The sequence below is a fragment of the Miniopterus schreibersii genome (genome assembly GCF_964146895.1).
Source record: "Miniopterus schreibersii genome assembly, chromosome: 1".
NCBI lineage: Eukaryota > Metazoa > Chordata > Mammalia > Chiroptera > Miniopteridae > Miniopterus > Miniopterus schreibersii.
In genome coordinates this window covers 75,378,495-75,400,524 of record NC_138101.1, presented here as the reverse complement: position 1 = coordinate 75,400,524, position 22,030 = coordinate 75,378,495, and the positions used below count along the sequence as shown (strand labels likewise).

General features: G+C 40.6%; 1 protein-coding gene across 5 annotated transcripts in view; it reads left to right on the top strand.

Moving 5' to 3' along the window:
• SFMBT2 (Scm like with four mbt domains 2) overlaps positions 1-22,030 on the top strand; it is a 203,091-nt gene that overhangs the window by 13,413 nt on the left and 167,648 nt on the right. For 4 of the 5 annotated variants that reach the window (XM_081161619.1, XM_081161617.1, XM_081161618.1 and 1 more), the window contains exon 2: positions 10,222-10,370. In XM_081161619.1, coding sequence (XP_081017745.1) covers positions 10,271-10,370 — 100 coding nt within the window. In that variant the 5' untranslated portion in view covers positions 10,222-10,270. The remainder of the gene's footprint in view (positions 1-10,221; positions 10,371-22,030) is intronic. The other variant, XM_081161621.1, reaches the window with a different exon arrangement.

The following is a 22,030-nucleotide window of genomic DNA, read 5'->3' as shown; positions in this document are numbered from 1 at the left end:
GTGTTCTTGTTTCCTTATTTTGACTGCCTCCCTGTGTTTGTTTCTATGTAGTAGGTAGATCTGCCAGGTCTCTCAGTCTTGGCAGGGTGGCCTTGTATAGTAGGTGTCCTGGGGGGCCCAGTGGTGCAGTCTCCCTGGTCACTTGAGCTGGGTGCTACAGGGTGTCCCTGAGTTGCAAGCGCCTACCTGTTGTAGGTGAGCCTTGATTGCTGTTAGCACGTTATTGGGTGGGATTGACCCTCAGGCTGACTGGCTTTGAGGACTGGTCATGACTATAGCAGACAAGCAGTTGTGCGGAGGTTGACCCCACTGAGTGGGATTCACTTCAGCAGGGCTCTGTTGCCTACTAAGTCCATCCTTTGGGTGTGTTGTTTGTGGAGTTAATTAGGTGGTGCTCTAATGTGGTCTGAAGTCAGCTACCAGGTGTTGTTGGGTCTGGGGTCTCTTAGTGGGGGCTCTGGTGTAGTCCTAGGCCAGCTGCTGCCTCTTGCGTCTTCATAGGAGCTACAAAGTGATCTGCAGTTGTTAGCTGCCTGTGCTGAGTTTGGAGGCACCTGGGAGAGGCTGTGCTGCCAACTGAGGCTGTTTGGCACTAGTCCCAGGCTTGGGGCTGCTTAGCAAGGGGTACAGGTCATGCCAAGGCCAAACATTGCTTGTTTGGCATTTGTGGACACTTGAGAGATTTTAAAAGAAAGTCTGTAGTGCAGGTGGAGGCTGGCTACTTGTGTGGAATAGCTGCTGAAAGAGGATCTGGCTGGGCCCTAAGTTGAGTGGGGCAGAGTCTCAGGGTGGGGTCTCAGGGTGGGGTAAGCGGTGATGGAGACTTGGGAGGGGGGAGGGCTCAGGGAAGGAACAATGGCACCAGCTGGTACTTCTGCCCACCAGCACTTCCTGACTATGGTGGGGTGGGGTCAACAAAGGAACAGTTTTGTACTTGTGTCTGGGGGAGAGCTGGAGAGCCCTCGCTGTGAAGCCAGACAATTCTGTTCTTCCCAGTATGGCCCTATCACTCTTTGAATTACTGCCCCTTCTCTGGAGCTTAGAGCAAGTGGTTGGGAGTGGGGGAATCTATGCCTTGGCTCTTTAAGAGGATACTTGGGACTCCAGCAACCCTAATTCCCACCAGCACTGAGTTCCTGCTGATTTTCACAGCCAGCTGTTTTGGGGGATCCTCTTCATGGCTCTGGTGCTCCAGGCTGGGAACCTGGTGTGAGGCTGGGACCCTTTTTTCTTCAGGGGGACCTCTGCAGCCCAGATATCTCTCCCAGTACTTAACCACCACAGGTTGGTGTGGGACAACCCTGTTTCACGTCTCCACCCCTCCTATCAGTCTCTACAGGGCTTCTTCTGCATTTCCTTAGTTATAGGACTTCTGTTCAGCTAGATTTCAGGCAGTTCTCAATGATGGCTGTTTCTGTAGTTTAGTTGTAACTTTGATGTGGTTGTGGGAGGAAGTGAGCACAGCGTTTACCTACTCAACCATCTTGACGGGAAGTCCTTAGAAAGAGGTTTTTGAAATTAAATTGTAAAACTCTGTAGAAGAGAAGAAGAAGCTGAAGAAATATCTTATATGGCACATTTAAAGAATGGCAGAAAATAAAAGGGAAAATTAAGGAAATCCAGCGTTTGAGTGAATATTAGAATGAAACAACAGAGAACACAGAGATGAGGAAATTTTAGCAGTAATTCAAGAAAATATCCTAGAACTGAAGAACAGTCTTCAGTGTTGAAAGAATTTCAGTCTTGAAAAGAAGTCAGTCAGGGCTCCCAAGCCACAAGTAGATTGCCACTGGACACATCATTGTGGCATTTCAGAGTCTCAGAATACTTCTCAACAGTGGAAGCCAGAAGCCAGTGGAAGCCAGAAGCCAGTGGAAACCATCAAAATGCTTGAGAGAGGATGTTTTTCCAACTCAGAATTTTTTTTTTACCTACCTAAACTATTGGTTAAAATGTGAGAGTAGGTTAAAGACATTTTTAACCATATGAAGTTTCATATGTTTTCCACCTAAATCCTCTCTTAGGAACCTATTGGGGAATGTGCTCCATCAAAAGGAGGGAAAAAACAAGATCTGGGCAGGTCTGGGACACAGAACAGGGGTGACCTTACAAAGAAAGAAGTGAAGTAAGATTTCAGGCTAGCATCTGGGTACCAGGCACAGAAGGCAGTTGGTCTAGATTAGAGCAGAACAGAAGGACTTGGTAGAAATTGCTTCAATATGACATTAATAAAATGCCTATATACCTCAATTTATCTAGAGGAGAGTTAGGCAGTTGATGGAAAAATTGCATTTGAATGGGTGATAAGTATGTAGAAAACTAAGGATGTGGGGAAGACGAGACCATCATAACTCCAGAGAAAAGTTGCGTAAGAAAGGGAAAAGGAATCCAAGCATGTGACATAACCATGCAGACATATCCATTGCGGGGGATAAAGGTGTGAGAGATGGAGAGAGAGAAAGAGAAATAGGTAGGTAGGTCGTGTGACTAGTAGGGCTTTATTAGTCATTGATGATGCAAACTGAAAAACTAAGAAGTAAGGTGGTGTTCAGAGATTTGGAGATGAATGCCAAAACAGTCAGCTAAAATAGATGAAATTGATTGTCTGGGGAGCAGGACATGGGGACGGGAGGACACGGGCAAGAGATTGTGCTGGTTTTTTGGGAGGGGCTCTATAAGCCTTATAGAATATTTGGCTTTTAAAATTATATGCAGATATAACATATAAAATCACCTGCTAGTCTATTATCTCAGTAAAGCTAAGGAAAACTCATCTGCTAGGAATGAGGGGCCTAATTCCTAGGGATTATATAATCCATTCTCCTCTTGATATTTGAGCACACCAAGGCCTGGAAAAAATAATTGCTACAGGTATGTAGATCCATTGGGAGCATAGCTCCACCATGAATAACCAGGATGATACATGCTTGGTATTGCCACTGGTACTGAACTTTTATGGAGAGCAACCTGGCCTGACTTTAGGCAGCGGGTATAGCAAAGCTTGACTTTGTAAAACAATCGAATTGAGATAACTGGCATTCTGTAAGGAAAACTGGAATGCAAAACTACTTAATGAACATTATTTACTGCAAAACTATTTCTAGAAAATCCACCTCTCTTTACATTTAAATGACTTTGCAGGAATACTGTGTTCTCTAGTATACCTATGATAGATATCTTTTGATAAAGAACAACTTTTATCTTTCTAAGCAACCCAGATAAAAATCTCTTTTTCATAAAGCGTTTGTTCTTAGAGTACAGTCTTTGGATCAGCAGCAACAACAGCACCTGGGAACTTATTAGAAATACAAACGATTAAGCATCACCCAGATCTACTGAATCAGAAACTCGGGATGGAGCCCAGCAGGCTGAGTTTTGACAAGTCCTGCAGATAATTCTGCTATACCTTAAAGCTTGAGAATGGCCAAAATAGTTAATGAAGTTATAGGCAATGCTGATCCCCTCACTTCTTTTTTTAAAAAAATATGTTTTTGTTGATTTTTAGAGGGAGAGGGAGACAGGGAAAGAAACATCGATGAGAGAGAAACATCGATCGGCTGCCTCCTGCACACCCCCTACTAAGGATCAAGCCTGCAACCCGGGCATGTGCCCTGACCTGGAATTGAACCGGTGACCTCTTGGTGCATGGGTTGATGCTCAACCACTGAGCCTCACCGGTTGAGCGACCCCTCACTTCTTGAGGGGTCAGGCTCAGCCAGACTCCCCACAGTGAAGGGGACCTCTTTCATTTCCCTGTGGGCCTCATTCTCCAGGTTTGAACACCTGGTCAGCATTTATGTGAACTGTGATTTTTTATTTTATTTTAAAAAAACAAACCAAAGACAGCATTTGGCATTATTGATAGTCTTTTGTATAAAAACTGAGTTGAACTGTAACAATGTACGCATCATAATTACGAGCTTATTAAAAAGGAGCACAGTCCTTCTAGGTTGCATTTGTGAGGATTTAGGATTGGCTGTATATCAGGGATCCCGAGTAGAGTGGTGTAAACAAGATAGAAGCTAATTTCTCTCTTAGTCTCAAGCTGACCACAGAACCAAGCTCACTTCTCCTTTGTTTCAGTATTTGTGGGGCCTAGGTGATCCTTGGTGGCTCTGGGTAAATGCAAAGGCATGCCCCTTCCACTAAAGGGTGACCTTGGAGTTGAATGTATTCATTCCGCAGACTTCCCACTGGATAGAACGTAGTGGGGTGGCCACATCCAACTACAAGGACAGCCAAGCAGTGTTTATTTTGGTTAACCAGTTACTCCTCGCTGTAGACAAAGGAGAAAATGGATATTGGGGATGGGAGAGGGACATTTAACAGTTTCTGATGCACAGTAATTCCTGCCTAATGTTCATTTTCAGATATATTCTGTTCACAGCAGAATTCTTTGTGATGGTCATGTCATAAGGGACTGGGTTACCAAGACATGCAAAATCATTGTCAGACCTTAAATAACCTCCAGTTTAATGATTGCCAAACTGAGAGGAATGTGTGAACTGTAGTCCTAGTTCCTATTTCACTCTCTTCTTACAATTAAAGTTTGGTGAACTGAAATATAGTCATGCATGTGTAAAAATGTATTATATGATAGAGGATGTAAACCCAATGGTATAGGGCTGAATTATTAACTGTAGGAGGGGGGATCAGCTCAGAGTTGCACCTCACAAAATATTTGAGCATAAATCCCTTATGTGTTAAATGTAAAACTTAAAACCCGAGAGAAGTTAAACTTTTGGTGTCCTGGGGTGGGGTAAGGACATTTTAGGAATACAAATTTTAGAAGAAATAAAGGGAATTGATAGATTGGACTAAGATAAAAAACCAAAACAACTAGCATTCCGTATATCAAAAGGAATCACTAAAGGAGAAGTTGGGGAAAATATCTTTCAATAGTTATGTGAGGTAAAATATGCAGAGTGCTTAAAAATTATACAAAATACCAGCAGAGTTACAATGTGGGAAGGATGTGAACAGAGGTAATATCACATGAAGACTGTGTATTGCAGTGGCAAGATACTATTTTTTTAATTCATTATTATTTTTTCTTTCCTTTTCTTTTTTTATTGATTTTAGAGAGAGGAAGGCAGGGAGGGAGAGAGAGAAACATCGATGTGGAAGAGAAATATCGATTGGTTTCCTCCTCCAGGAACCCGGACCTGGGGATCGAACTCGAAACTTGAGCATGTACCCTGACTGGGAATCAAACACGCCACCTTTTGGTGTATGGGATGATGCCCCAGCCAAGCCACACTGGCCAGGGCAGGATACTATTTTTTGAATATCAAATTGAAAAAGGTGAAAGTAAACATTATTTATGGCTGAAGAGGAGATTGGATTTAGACGGATTCTGGCATCCACTGCTGGTCACTCTGTAAGTGAGGACAGCAGGCTGGATGGCATGTTAGCAATATGTATCATGAGGCTTAAACATGTTCCTGTATTTGGCCCCATTCTCTAACTTCTGGGATTCTACACAAAAGAAACATCCCAGATGTAATAGAATTTATGGTTGAGGATTATCACTGCAGCACTGTTTATGATGGGGAAAAAAACCAAAAAAACAACTTAATGGTCACAGTAGCAGAATGGTAAATAAATTATCTTATTCACATTATAATAAAAATTACCCAACCATTTCAAGTTATGTTTTCAAAGAATTTTAATGGTATGGGGAAATGCTTCCTGTGTAATGTTAAATGAAAAACGAATTAAAATTCTAACTTCTATATGAACTCGAAAAAACCCACAGAGAAGCTATCAGGAGGAGTTACTATAAACCTAAAAGTGATTTTTCTCTGGGTGTTAGAATTACTAGTGATTTAAATTCGTTCCTTTATAATTTTATTCCTTAAGAATTCTACAGAGAGCATGTATACCTTTTATGAAAAGGGAAAAAGTACACATCATTTAAAAAATGAAAGTGTGATGCGTCATTTGCCAAAATAAATTTTGCAGCCACCTGGGACAATGCCTTGTCTCCTGTTCTTATACAGAATAATGTGAGGCTTAACTCTGCCACTCATTCAGGTGGCTTTCTTTTTGGTTTTTATATTGTTACCCCTGAGTTCTATTTAAAATGATTGGTTTGGTGCATTTAAATCGATGTCTTATTTTACAGTCCCCGGTTACCTTTTTATAGTGTCTAGTTAGAGGCCAATGGAGAGAGTTGAATCACTGAGGAGTCATAAAAATTTTAGCAAACTATTTTACCCTTTAATAGTGTCAGATAAGCCACCGATACTTGACATTAGTAACATTCATGGAGTTTTTTTTTTTTCCTTTACAGAAAAATATATTTGCCTGATTACATTTTTGAGGTGGGATGATTTTCTTGACTTTACAGATGAGTGGAAAAAGGAAATTATCTTGATATGATGCACATAATTTAACTTCTCTGAGATTTCTTTGAAATTGTATTGAAACAACAAGGCAGCACATTCAGTAAGAACCTACTACTTAGGAAGTTTCCTATGAAAAATTTGTGGAGTATTATGGGGAAACTGAAGTTTCTTAGGTTTAAAAATTCCTGTGTTCTTTTTAACCAGCTTGCTATTAAATCAAAACTTTTAAGAGAGCCAAGAATTGGTGGTTATTTAAGACCATCAATTCAAATATAATAAACTCCAGTTTATCTATGCAGTGGTCTGTCTAGCTGTGCTGTCCAATGAGCAGCCACTAGCCACATATGGCTTTTAAATTAAAATGAATTAAAATTGAGATCCCCATTCACACTATCTACATTTCAAAGGTTCAGTAGCCATGTGTGGCTAGTGGGTATCGAATTGGACTGTGCAGCTATAGAAATTCTATTGGACCTTGCTGGTCTAGAGATAATTCAAAATAGATAATAAGTCCTCGATAATTTCTGATTCATTTTAGAATATCTAATGAATGTTCTTTCTCACCCATTTCCTTCTTAACAAGGCTTTGTCTAGTCTATGCTAAAATAGTTTTCTTCTTTGAATACTCAAATAATAGGAGGCAGGTGCTTATTGTATTTGGTTCAGATAAACAGATAGTCTGAATGCAGAAAATAAGGCAAGTAATACTAAAAGCCCTGGTAGATTCATAGAATTTTAGATTTGAAAAGGACCATTGATTGCATCTAATTAAGCCTTCTTATTTAACTGATGAGAAGTTTGAGGAACAGAGAGGTTAAGTAATTTTCTTAAGTCACACAGCTAGTGGCCTTGTTACTCCTTATTCTCCAAGTTCACTGTTCTTGTCACTGGGCCAAGACCTCTTTTTAAAAGACTGTCCAGTACTATAATTCTGTGGTTCAACAATTTTAGACAAGAGGAGCCAATTATAGTAGAATTAGCTTTACACAAGGTCACAAAGTGTATTGTACAAAACAGGAAATGACCCTTTAAAATCCCAGCCTTCTCAGCCTTTTTTTCATGTCTTCAGAAAATACGCTGCTTTCATGAATAGGCATTTTTACCTTCAGTCTTGAAATTACATGTATTTTAAGAATCAAAAGGAAATTTGCTTCCTTTTAAAAATAGTCTATTTTTGGGGGGTTAGGGTACTGTAGTTAGGAAAAGGATTTGCTTTTAAAATCCTGTTTTTATTTTGCAAAGTTTATGCATCAGTTGTCAGCAGTAAGATTTGCAACCCCCTACCCCAATTCCATTGAAAGTAAATTTCTGTGAAATAGTTTGTCATTCTTATATTTAATATATTTTCTTCAGAATTATTTATTTCCATAGGCACTGCATAGCTTCCATTAGCTGCTGAAAGCTGACTGTGGCAAGCGAAGTAATTTATTCTAGGAACCTGACTACATGCTGTGAAAAGATTGCATCTTGTTAATATTGGGAGATTCTTGGGTTGTTTCCAGCATATCCTGTGGATTTTACCTTTCAAATACATAATGATCCTGTTTCCTTCTCTTCTCTTTCACTGTCTTAGTCTAGACCTTCATCTGCATGTTGTTTTTAGTCTCTGTTTCCATTTGGTCTTGGCCCTGTCTGTCACCTGTCTGGCATGCAGCTGCTAGAGCAGTATTTCTGGAACAAATCTGATCATTTCACTTCCTGGAATGAAATCCTGCGGTGTCTACTCCTGCCTGCAGAGTGAAACGCGAGGTCGGGTCCTTTTTTGGCAAAATATTCTCTTCTTATCTGGGCTCCGCCTGCCTCACTATTCTCACCCTCAAGTCTTTATTCAAATATCACTTTCTCGGGTCTTACCTGACCACCATCTAAATGATCTCAGCCCCTTTTCTTGCTCACCTGTATCTTCTCTCCATCTTTAGTTTTTCCTACAGCACGTATCACCTTCTGACGTATTATATAATTTACCAATTTTCTGATTTATTGACGCTTTCCCCAATTAGGATGCACTCTCTCTCAGGACAATCTATGGTATTTTGTTCGTGCTCAGTGTTCCACCTCCTGTCCTTTCTCTTCAGTTGCCTGCCCTTCTCCCCTCCAAGTTCTTGGTGATTCCTGGATTACCCCGTGGAGAGTGGTGGGAGGCAGAGTTTTCCAGAGCATGTCACCCTCTTTCTCTTTCTTTGTCCAGGCCATCTTGTAGCCAGCCCCTGGGGTCAGCAGATGTGGTTCCCCTGCCTCAGTGATGGAGTGATGGGTAAACTCACAATCACACTTCTCGTCATCGGGTGGGATGAGGGTTTTACCCTTTATATCCCAGTGCTGCTCCCCATGAGCATTCTCTCAGTGGACACTTGCTGGTTGCTGGGTATCTGGTTGGATGGTCACTTGCTCAGCATTGAGTGGTTTCTCCGCAAATTGCATCAGTGATTGCTCCTTAGGTACCAGTGGCAGTAGCAACAAACTGGTGAGTGCTGCTACACACTGAAATCCCGGTGTAGGACGCGAGCTTTCCAGCTGCCCGGCAGCCTCTCCTGCCACTGTGTGCAGCCCCACTGGGGAGGAAATCTACGAAAGCACAGCTGTCCGCAAACCCATGTGTCTGTATCGTGGTAGGAATGGTGAAGAAATGCTCTTAAGAGTCTGCAGTTCTGCCCACTATCATGTGGGTTATTTTGGCAAATCGATGTCTGTGAGGTGAAATTAGCCAGCCTCAGTCTTCTAATGCTGGGCTGGCCAGTGTCTTTGGTAAATAGTTTTAGAACCCATCTGTCCATTAAATGGGTTCCTGTGTTTGTTGTTTCCATCAAAACTCTCAGAAACTAAGCCTATCAAATGATTCACTACTGAATACAACTTTGAATTATTAAAAAAACACCGAGTTTCTATTTAAGCTTCAATCATTCCTTTAATTTTGACAAAACCTCAAAATATTTTTCAGGAAAGTAATCCGAAGAGCACCAAAATGTGGGGTATGTGTGTGTTTTAAGAAGGGCATGGTATTCTTAAAAGATACTTTACCAGTATGTGAGGGACAAAATACTCTGTTTATGTAGCAATCGATATACTATTCTTTTCCTTCATCTATCTTTGTTCTTTTGCTGATTTAAACTTTTGTCTAAGTGTGAAATAAAAGTGAGCACTGAATAAATGAAAGATTAAAAACCCCACCTATGGCTGTGTCTGAAAGATTAAAAACCCCATCAGAACTGTGAATGGCTGACCCTTAGTAATGACTCCGCCTGGGTGTCTTATGAGATGTGACATAAGTGACCTAGATTGTAGGATTCTGTGGGCATCGACTGTAGTTTTACTTCTTTTACCACCAGTCATGTCAGAACGCAAGTGTGGAATAGTCATGCTGTTATAGGAAAAGTCCATTTGGTCACAAAGCTCATATTTGCAAATGCTGATACTTTAACTGGTTTTGGTAACCATTGCCTGGGAAAAACCCCCGATGTCTTACGTGTGTGTGGGGACACTGAGGCTGAGGCTGAGGCTGAGGCTGAGGCGGGCTTGGCGCTTCACAACACTGAGTGAGGAAGGAAGAAACAGTTGGGTGGAGAAGTGTCTTGCCAGCGTTACCGGGGTAGACTAGGGGTTGAATTGTAGATTCTATTTGTTAATGAAAAATGTGTCTGTTTTAGTGGTGCCAGGAGCTTGTAGAAAATCGATGGTTTTGCTCAGCTGCGACCTTTGTTGACCTCGTGTAGACATGCACTCTTTAGTCTTGATTCTTGGTATTTTCTATGATTACTGCACTGCATCCTGCACATTATAATGAAATAGTAGTGGCTCTGACAGGATGTCGTTATTTTTGGAGGGTTTAAAAATAAGCGAATCTGATTCTTTTTCCTTTGTTGGCTGCCCTTAGGTAATTCTTCCTGCAGGATGAATTAAGAGGAGATCCTTATTTCTTGGGAATGGAGAGCAGTTTGTCAGCCACCAATATGCCAGATCCTTCATCTTCCCCCTTGGAGAAACATCCAAGCTCGGCTAATGGTAATGGAGATCTTGATTCAGGTACGATTCTGTTTTCTAGAGCCATTTGGCCTCTTGATGTATTGACCAGTAACTTTCTGAAAACGTTCAGGAAACAGCGGGGCAGCATTTCTAGATCTCACATACTGCCTGATCCTAAGACTTGCTGTCATGTTCATAAGCATATAGCAGCTGGAAAGTCAGGCAAAATTTGCTTCAAAATTAATATTAGCTATATACTGGACAGGGTGACCTAGGTGACACTGCCAAATCACTTCAGAATCTCAATGGCTTAATAAATGTTTATAATTATTCATACTTCTTAGTTCAGACAGTCTCGGTGGGCGCTCTGTTCGCCGAGTCTCTCCACACCACCTGACAGTGCACATCTCAGCTGCTGCTCCAGGCTTGGTTGTTACACAAGAAGCAGAGCTGCAGGGTCCTGAGTCAGTGACTAAATGCTGTAGCTCAGATGAGACAGGTTTCATTTTTTCCCAGAACCTCTTTTTTAAATTTTATTTTTTAATCGCAGTTCACATTCAGTATTATTTTGTATTAGTTTCAGGTGTACAGCATAGCGGTTCGACACTCATATACTTTATAAAGTGTTCCTGCCAATATTTTTAAGTACCCACCTGGCACTATACATAGTTAAGTATTATTGACTATATTCCCTATGCTGTACTTTATATCCCCGTGACTATTTTGTAACTACCAATTTGTAGTTCTTAATCCTTTCACCTTTTCATGCAGCACCCCTAAGCTCAAAACCTCTTGACCTAACCGATCTAGGGAGGTGGCGAAATTGAATTCTCTGACATGTGCCCAGAAAGAGAGGACAGCAGGATCTGCCCAAGCACCAGATGCCACTTCCCAAGACCCTCTCCAAAATCTCCAGCACAGCTTTCAGAAAAGTGCATAATGTGAAAGAAATTTAGGTCACATGAATTTGTGTAAAGTCTTTCTCCCTTTAAGAAATCATAAAACACACAAAACAAAACCAGTCCTTGATTGAATTTTGATATTTAACCAATGAATTTGTAAATGAATCTTTTTCTAAATACTTGCACAATAAAGAGTTTATTTTAAAAAAAATATTTTTTTAAGGATTGCACTATTAGATAATAGCAAATTAGATAAGGAAAACTTAGCTCTCAGAATTATAAACATTGGTATGGTGAATTCATGGACAAAAATGTTATCATTAATTCAGTGGGAGATTTGACTGTTGTCCAAAGAAGGTATGAAGCTTGTTTTCACGTTTTGATGAGTCCCGTCAATGACAGAATTACAGATTGCTTGATGTCATTGAATTTACTAGATTATGTCTCTCAAATTATATCTTTGTTTTTCCAAATTATATCTTTAGCTTGAGAAAATCTGGAAACCCCTGAAATATTTGCCTGAAAGATGTTAATATCTTTTAAAATAAGCTCATTCTTCCCCTTTCAATTTCTTTCTATATAAAGTAGGAGTGGGAAATATTCTGAAAGCAGAATCGAATCTTTTTCTCCCAGTGGAAATGTGGAAATTCTTTTTCTGAGAGAAAAAGAATTGGCCCCACAGACTGAAGGTTCACCCTAGTTATTCTACATTTTTTTAAGTGCAGATATGCCTTCAAAGAAGTCTTTGTTGTGTTTGCTGAGAGAGGTTATTTTTCCATTTTTTGAGTCCCTGATTTTCACCATATTTTTGTTGTACACACATCTGATGTCTATGACTGCATCATTTTCACTGGTATGTTTTCAAAACTGTCTAAACGGCAACTGTGTGTTGACTTTTCATTTTCAGGCAGCTGTAGTAGATTCTGAAACTTATTAATAATATGGTGTCAGGAAAATTTTTTTGTACTGAATTTCCTTGTGGGTGATCTCATGAATGGGGAGGTGTGAGCACCAGAATCCTGTCATTCACTGGGCTATGCCACTCCAAATGCCCACTTCTTGGTTAGCTCCTTGCTCTTGTGTAGTGGGAGGCCTTGCTCTTGGGTGGTGGTAGGCTTGAATTATCTAAGAGGTTAAGATTTTTAATAGAACTAGTAGTTCTAAATAGCTCTAAATTATCTTAACATTTTTCAGATATTGGCTCTGATTTTTTTTTTTTTTTTTTTTTCCTATATGGCTAATCTGTTCTTTCTCCTTGGAATTTCCATTTATACTTGTTTGGTGAGGAGACTTTTAAATGGTGCCACAAAGACACTTTCCTAAAGGAAAACAATTTAAAGCAGGACCTAAACCTTTGTAGAGAACAGAAGTTGACTTCTAGAAACTCAGATCTAGTTCTGAACATGCAAACTGTTAAGAACATACTCAAGTAGGAGCCGTCAAGTAGTTTATTTCCCCAAGGAGTTCCCTTTTCACCTGTTACTACATAAATTATCTTCTGTCTGCCATCAGTTGTGTGGATATTTGGTTCTGGGACCAACTGTGACATGGTTAGGGTTGGGTGGTGGTTTGGTACTTTTCCCAGAAGCACTTCAGATGAGATTTCAATATCTGATGAGCAGGAGAAGGCAGACAGCATTCTTAACCTGGTTGTCAATTGACTCTCAAATGACGGTCAATGTGTACATTACCCTATGTTCATGGCAAGCACACTTTCTGTTTTCTTTTTTTAAAAAATCTTCACCTGAGGACATGCTTAGAGAGAGGAAGGGGGAGAGAGAGATACATCGATCAGTTGCCTTCCGTACATGCCCCTATCTGTATCGAACCCACGACCCAGGTATGTGCCTGACTGGAAATTGAACCAGCAGCCTTTTAGTGTACAGGTCAACTTTCCAACCAACTGAGCCACTACGGCCGGGCAGCAGGCACTCTCTTAAGTGCTTTACATGTGTTGCATTGTTTAATTCTTTCACAACCTAGTGAAATAGCAGATGAAACTGGACGACCAGAGGGAATCACTTGGCTCTTGTGTTCAAGCCAGGATTTCATGTCAGGCATCCTGAGGGCTCTGAAACACTGAGCTGTGCCTGCCCTTCAGTGCAGGGAGAAGTCACCCTGGATACATAAGTGTGCATAAACACATACACACACTCACACACACACACTCACTGTATGGGACACAGTACGACTCAGATTCTTTCTTGTCCTCTCCTCCACTTGTCTCCCATCCCCTCTCCCCATGTGTTATATGACACACGACTGCACCTCCCTGACAACTGACCACATATAAGTGCCTACAGCTCTTCTTGGTCCAAATCACAGGGCCAAAGGAGGGAAGTCCAACCTGGTTGCTTCCCATTGGTTTTGATCCTGTATCTTTGGTTCCTCTGTCCCCATGCCCAGCTGCTGTGATCCTTGCACTGATGATCCGTCTCTGAAATGAAAACTTCAGCTTAAAACAAGGACTCTGAGTTTCACTTACATTTTTCTCATGTTCTCAGTTTTGCCACGAAAGCTCAAATAGTTGGGGTCAATAACTGACACTATTGCACATGGAGGAAATAGGCACAATATAAAATGACTCCCCATCCCGGGAGGCTCCTGGGACAGATGAACAGAAGGACTTTTAGTAGACAGAATGGACAGAAACACACAGAGGGATGAAGACCAGAACTGGATTTCTGGAACTCTAAGCTTCCTCAATTGCCATGATAAAAGGAAGCAAAACACTATGCTGACATAGTGATAAATAGATTCCTGGGCATAGTTTTTCCAGGACTGCTAAATGTAATTTCCTGATCAAGTCTACAGATAAAGTGGTGTTGCTAATTTACATCAGGCAAGTCTGAGTAAAAATAATTATTACAGAAACGTAGGCTTGATATAGGGGTGGTGGTATTAGGTTATATCTACTGGACTCCCACAGGCTCTTGTATTCAGGAAGGAAATGAATCAACGTTCTTATGAGAGAAATTCAGATCTCTGCCTCTTTGTGCTGGAAAGGAACTAGTTTCATGTGACTCTATTGTATTCCCTTTATAAAAAGCACTCTTCTTTTAGATAGTTGTTGCCTCCCTAGCCAAGAGATTGGTCATTTTATGTGTTTTTTTTTCTGGAAAGTCTCCCTGGAAGCCTGGGTAGCTGAGATAGCATGAGGACCTCTGTGTTCAGGAGACTGTGCCCTCCTCCCTGGTGAAGTCCTGGAGCCGTGAACTTCGATCTAGGATTGGTTTTGGCCAGTACTAACTGACTTTGATTTGAGCGGGGTCTGTCTAATATATTCACAATGCACCTCTATTCTATACCTGCTGGTGGTATGAATGGACTGTCAGCAGTTAAAATAACAAAGATTCAATGTCTTCCTTTTTCTTTCCATGTTAAAAAAAAATAGCTAGCACACAAGAAGGTGCTCTGCAAGATTTTGTTCCTTTCAAACATGACTGTTTTTTTTTTTTTTTTTGGCTGGGTAGTGGTTATGGGCTTTAATATTCAGCCTTGCAAAGTTAGCCTTATTTCATATTGTAAAATTGTACAACCCAAGATTTGATTCCTTAAAAGAAGGTGTGTGAGCCATTTGTTCATTCCATTTTTTCACTGTAAAGCAGAGTGCACTCCAACTTTTAGTAAGGTATTCTTTTTCTGTTATGAATTATTCTGGCCACATAAATAACTTTCTGTTTTCTAAAGCTGGAGTGCCACTAATGAACCAGCCCGTTTTCTTTTAAATTGTGAAATTTTCTTAGTAGCTTTTCATAGTCTGTTTTCATTACATCATGGGGCAATGCCTCTGACGGGTTTGTTTGCCACGGAGGGAGATTGTCAGAGTTTCCTTGATAAAATGTTTATGGGTTTAAGAGGTTTATGAATCAGCTGTAAATATTTGCTCTGGGTTTATGAGACCTCCACTCATAAACATCGTGTGTGTTTATCTATTGCTCATTGAAATGTCTGAAATGTCTTTAGAGAATCGGCTGCTGAGGCACATGCCATGGAGGGAGTGTTAATAAATGACAGATTTGAAAAGGCTGTATTGTGAGGAATCCTGCATTTTGCATCAGATTTTATTGGAAAAACAGCACCCTTAAAGTTACCAGTGCTCGGCATAAAGTTTTTTTTATATATGTATATTTTTAATCCCATTCTAGGGATGCTTATTTTGGGGTGCTTATTAAAGATTTTTTTGCATGAATGGTTTTATACTTTATTTACTGTACTTTTAAAATCACCATTAAATCATGCTGGCCTCTTTATGTCCAGAGTTTTGGACTGTAGGAGCTGTAAGAATGTGAGTTATACATTAGGGTTACGATTTGTCTACACATTTAGGGGCATAAGTAAACTTGGGACTGAAGTAAAACTCAGTTGCAATGGTTGGAAAACCCCGTGCAGGACTGAACTGAGATTACAGCCTCTATTAATTGGGAGAAATGGCAGCAACAGAATAGACGAAGTCATTGGCACGTGTCAGTCCGGACAGTGGATCCCAGCGGAGACCCGAGGCTGGAAACCTGGCTGGTGGCTGCAGCTCATGTTCAGGACCTAGGGCAGAACAGCGGGTTAGAAAAGTCTAGAGGCAGAATGGTTATTTCAGTCCTTAAAACTTCTTTTTCCAAACCACCTTCTAGATGTTTTCCTCAAACAGGGTAAAGTAGTTTTCAGACAGCAGAGAGTAACAGCTTTCTTCAGCACTGCTCTTTTTTTTTTTTTTTTAAATTTTATTTTTATTTAAAATATTATAGATGTCCCCTTTTCTCCCCAATGATCCGTTCCACCCCATCCCATCTCCCTCCCCCCACCATTGTCCATGTCCTTGGGTTGTGCATATACGCATATAAATTCTTTGGTTACTCTCTCCCCCTCCACCCACCCGCCCTTCTCCATCCCTCTGACATTTGTCAGTCTGATCTATGCTTCCATGTCATTGAATCTATTCTGTTCATCTATTTATTAAGTTCTTTAGATTCCACATATAAGTGAAATCATGTGATGTTTTTCTTTCTCTGCCTGGATTATTTCAGTTAGCATAATTTTCACCAAGTCCATCCATACTGTCCCAAAGGGTATGAGATCCTTCTTCTTTACAGCTGCGTAGTATTCCATGGTGTAAATGTCCCACAGCTTTTTTATCCACTCATCTCCTGATGGGCACTTGGGCTGTTTCCAGATCTTAGCTATTGTAAACTGTGCTGCTATGAACATAGGGGTGCATATATTCTTTCTGATAAGTGTTTCAGGATTCTTAGGATACATTCCTAGGAGTGGAATCACTGGGTCAAAAGGCAGCTCCATTTTTAATTATTTGAGGAACCTCCACACTGTTTTCCATAGTGGCTGCACCAGTCTGCATTCCCACCAGCAGTGTACTAGGGCTCCCCTTTCTCCACACCCTCGCCAGCAGGAGTCATTTGTTGATGGCAGCCATTCTGACAGGTGTGAAGTGATACCTCATTGTGGTTTTAATTTGCATCTCTCTGGATTAGCGATGTCGAGCATTTCCTCATGTGTCTCTTGGCCATCTGTATGTCCTCTTTGGAGAAGTGTCTATTCAGGTCCTTTGCCCATTTCTTAATTGGGTTGTTTGTCTTCCTCTTGCTGAGTAGTATGAGTTCTTTGTACACTTTGGAAATTAGCCCCTTATCAGATACACCCTTGGCAAATATGTTTCCCCAGACCGTGGGGTTCCTTTGTATTTTGAGTCTGTTTTCTTTTGCTGAGCAGAAGCTTTTTAGTTTGATGTAGTCCCATATGTTTATTTTTTCTTTTGTTTCTCTTGCCCTAGGAGATGTATCAGTGATAATTCCACTACGTGGGATGTCTGTGACTTTATTGCCTATGTTTTCTTCCAGGATTTTTATGGTTTCATGACTTATATTTAAGTCTTTTTTTCCATTTTGAGTTTATTTTTGTGTATGGTGAAAGTTGGTGGTCTGCTTTCATTCTTTTGCATGTATCTGTCCAATTTTCCCAGCACCACTTATTGAAGAGACTGTCTTTACTCCATTGGATACTCTTGCCTCCTTTGTCAACTATTAACTGACCATAATGGCGTGGGTCTATTTCTGGGGTCTCTGTTCTGTTCCATTGATCTATATGCCTGCTGTTGTACCAATACCAGGCCATTTTGATTACAGTGGCTTTGTAATACAGTTTGAAGTCCGGTAATGTGATCCCTCCCACTCTGTTCTTTTTTCTCAAGATGGCTGCAGCTATTCGGGGTCTTTTTTGGTTCCATATAAATTTTTGAAAAATTTTTCTATGTCTGTGAAATATACAGTTGATATTTTAATAAGAATTTCATTGAATTTATAAATTGCTTTGGGTAGTATGGACATTTTAATGATATTAATTATTCCAATCCATGAGTGTGGTATCTTCTTCCACTTGTTTAAATCTTCCTCTATTTCTTTTTTCAGTGTCACGTAGTTTTCCAAGTACAGGTCTTTTACATCCTTGGTTAAGTTTATTCCTAGGTATCTTATTTTTTTAGTTGCAATGGTAAATGGTATTGTTTTTTTAGTTTCTCTCTCTGAAAGTTCATTGTTGGTGTATAAGAATGCCATTGATTTCCGGATGTTGATTTTGTATCCAGCTACCTTGCCAAATTCATTTATCAAATCTAGTAGTACTTTGATGGAGTCTTTAGGGTTTTCTATGTACAATATTATGTCATCTGCAAATAATGACAGTTTTACTTCCTCCTTTTCCATTTGGATACCTTTTATGTTTTCTTCCTGTCTGATGGCTATGGTGAGGACTTCCAGTACTATGTTGAATAAGAGTGGTGAAAGTGGGCACCCCGTCTTGTTCCTTTTTTTAATGGAAATGGTTTTAGTTTTTACCTGTTGAGTATGTTGGCTGTAGGTCTGTCATATATGGCCTTTATTATGTTGAGGTATGATCCCTCTATTCCCACTTTGTGGAGAGTTTTTATCAGAGATGAGTGCTAGATTTTGTCAAATGTTTTTTCTGCATCTATTGATATGATCATATGATTTTTGTCCTTCATTTTGTTTATGTGATGTATCACATTTATTGATTTGCGGATGTTGTACTAGCCTTGCATCCCTGGAATCAATCCCATTGGTCATGATGTATGATCTTTTTAATGTATTGCTGGATACAGTTTGCTAGTATTTTAGTGAGGATTTTAGCATCTATGTTCATCAGGGATCTTGGCCTGTAATTTTCTTTCTTTGTAGTATCTTTATCTGGTTTTGGGATTAGGATGATGCTGGCCTCATAAAAAGAGTTTCAGAGTTTTCCCTCCTCTTGAATTTTCTGGAATAGTTTGAATAGAATAGGTGTTAATCGTTCTTTGAATGTTTAGTAAAACTTGCCTGTGCTGGGAGTTTTTTGATTACTGCTTCAATTTCATTAGTAGTTATCGGCCTATTCAGGTTTTCTGCCTCTTCTTGATTCAGCTTTGGAAGGTTGTATATTTCTAGGAATTTGTCCATTTCCCCCATGTTGTCCAATTTGTTGGCATATAGTTGCTCATAGTATTTTCTTACAATCCTTTGTATTTCTGTTGGGTCAGTTGTTATATCGCCTCTTTCATTTCTGATTTTATTTATTTGGGTCCTCTCTGTTTCTTAGTGAGTCTGGCTAAAGGTGCATCTATCTTATTTACCTTTTCAAAGGACCAGGTTTTGGTTTCATTGAATTTTTTTTGTATTTTTTTTAGTCTCTATGTCATTGATTTCTTCTCTGATTTTTATTATTTCCTTCCTTCTGCTTCCTCGGGGCTTTTCTTGCTGTTCTCGTTCGAGTTCTTTTAGTTGTTGTGTTAGATGGGTTCATTAGATCTTTTTCTTGTTTCTTGAGATAGGCCTGTAATGCTATGAATTTTCCTCTCAGGACTCCTTTCGCTGTGTCCCATAGATTTTGGGTTGTTGTCACAGCACTGTTTTTTATGACACACACTCGGGACTCACCGGGGTACCTTTTCCTGTCTTGGTTTACTTGAATGACTGGATAAATCCAGGTGAATAGGAAAGCATCTGCTTCCTGTTATAGTGGGAGAAGAGATTGGAAACATAGCTTGGAATGATTAAAATATGGTCAAATTTGGTCAGAAACAAAATTTTTGGTAAATGCTAATAGTCTGGCTTAGAATCTTATGAGGAATAAAGAGCCGCAAGGAATGATCTCAGTGAAAGTTGAGAAAGTGAGGCTGTGGTCTTACTCTCACCACTTCTTCGAAGTGATAGAATCACTTGTCATTTTCCATCATGGTGATGAAGTTCATCGAGGCCTTCTAATCGGAGCTGCAGCTGGGGGTTCCTAACAGTTCAGTCTCAGGTGATTATGATGTGAAGGAACTGATCACTCACTAAGAGACCCTGTCCCATTTTTAGGCAGGTGAAATCCTCAGAAAACACTCACCCAGGAGCTCTCCCTCATAGGCCCAGGACCAAGTTTTATGCCCATGTCTTCTCCCTTGTTCTCTTCTTTATAAGTGGACCTCAGGAGCTCTGCCCATTCTGTTCTTTTCTCCGAAGGTGGCTGCTGCTTCTAGCCCCTTGTCTTGTTTTCTGATTTGGTTCTGGGCTGTTCTAAGACTCACCAACACAGAAAGACAGAGAGAAGTTAGCCTTGGAGTCTCTAGGTAGAGAAGTGGGTGGTGGTGGTGAGTGAAGATGTCTGATACATTTTATGGACAGAAGAATGACACAGAAAGGTGCCTCCTAAGAGTGCCAGCTTGCAATCAGACAGCCTGTGTTGGACTCCTGTCTCCTTGGCTGGACAGCTGTGTGATGGTGGCGGCTCCAGCCTTTCTGGGCCTCCATCATCTCTTATGTGAAATGGGGCTATAGTATCCATCTGTCAGGGGTCTAGGAAGGAGTAAATGGGGTGATACATGTAAAGCAATCAGCAGAGAGCTGACACTCCAATACAGCACGGCTCTTATGATCTTGCTGTGTTGGTGGGTGGTCACTTTGTGGAGCTGGGAGGTTGAGCTGAGGGTGGGCAGGTAGGGTGCAAAGGAAAAAGTGTGACAAGTTAGCTCTCTATCCTCAGATACTCCACCAGGTCACCTGGACACATAAATAGTGTTGCTGTGATGCTCTGGCTAGTGGATCAAAAAGCAGACTTGGTCATCGATGTCCATTGCTGTTTGGGGCAAAAGAATTGTGGCAGAGCTGTTGAGTGATACACAGGTGTCTTTTCCAGAATGTGACTGCTTTCTCTTTGGGGCTGCCTTTCTGTGTCTTTGTGGCTGGAAACCACCTGGCATCCTTGTTAGCTGGTGGCTGCAGGACCCTCTGGTGTTTTTCAGAGGACACATTTCTGATAAAAGGGCGTTAAGCCCCTGGGTGAAGCAGAATGTTGGGAGAAATATAAGGGGAGGGTTTTCTCTTCAGATGGCTTTATATTTTCTTGGATATTTGATTATAAACCATTTGATGGGAGTAAAATTTATGAAGACAGTTTTAAGCAACTTTGATTTAGAAGACAAAATTGAAGGTAATTTGCCTTTTAACTTAGCATCTTCTGACTTTACAAAAGTTATACTCTTCGATCTTTTTCTGAGACTATGCAGGGTATCATAAGAAAATTACTTTTCCAACTTCTAATTTAAAAATCTTTAGTAGGAACAAGTAGTGATAGGTAGCCTCCAAGAACGAGGCTTTCTTTCTTAGTCCCTCTTGTTGCTCACTCCCTGGCCCACTTGCCAGTATTTGTTCTTGGTCAGTGAGGTAGCCTCTTGCTAGTAGAAGATACACAGTTGAACATTATTGCAAGAAGAGAGAATCTAAACTTTTGAAGCTCTTGCTTGCATATTTGGACAGCATGTTCTTATGATAGTCTTGCAAATCGATTAAAGTAATGTTTACAGCTGATTGGTTCTTTCCATTTGAAATTGTGACATAACATTTATGTTATCTGTACTTTTAAAAAATTTGTTTATTGATTTGAGAGAGAGAGAAAAAGAGGGAGAGAGAGAGAAAAACAGTGATTTGTTTTTCTACTTATTTATGCATTCATTAGTTGATTCTTGTATGTGCCCTGACCAGGGATAGAACCCAGTCCCTTGGTAAATCGGGACAGCACACTAACCAACTGAGCTATCTGGCCAGGGCCTGTACTGCACTTTAAAATGAGTTTTTTGTTGTTTTTCAACTATTCAGATTATGTCTTAAGCATATAGTCTTGAATGTTTGGGGAATTACTTGATTTCCTTCAGAGCCAAAATAAGGATCATTTTAAGAGCCATGTGCATTTAATTGTATTTCTCCTTGTAATTGGGAAACTCTTGTCCTGTTGGTTTCTACTGGTGTGTCTTGCCTCGAGAGCTCTGTCATGGCAGGTGGCATGACCGCAGACCCTGGGCCAGGTCTCACAGGTGGTCGGTTTCTGTCCTAACTTGCCGAGTGGCCTCATACACTTGAACAGTCCTTCTGGGCCTCAGTTTTTTTCCCCTTGGAATGACATCAATGCTTTCTGAAGTCTGAAGTCCCGTATGGCACTAACAATCTGTGCTATTCTGTAATCCCCAGCTGTAGTAAGTAGCCTGGGACAAAGGTGCCAGTGCTGTATATATGTCATGGTGCTTACTCAGCGGCCAATGGTTTTCTTCACCCTGTCCCGCAGTCGCCCCAAAGAATGGAGTGTCCACAGCGGCCAGTTCCAGACTGATACACTCACATGCAGCAGATATCCCATGAAACAAACTTTCCATTAGTCACCTGTCTCTAAAGTCAGCAAACTGAAGCTATGAACAGAATTTGACAATAAGCCCTGAAACCACTGAATTCCTGCGTCTCTTGCATTAGGGATTTCCTGGTCTTCATTGGAGACCAGTGCCTTTCC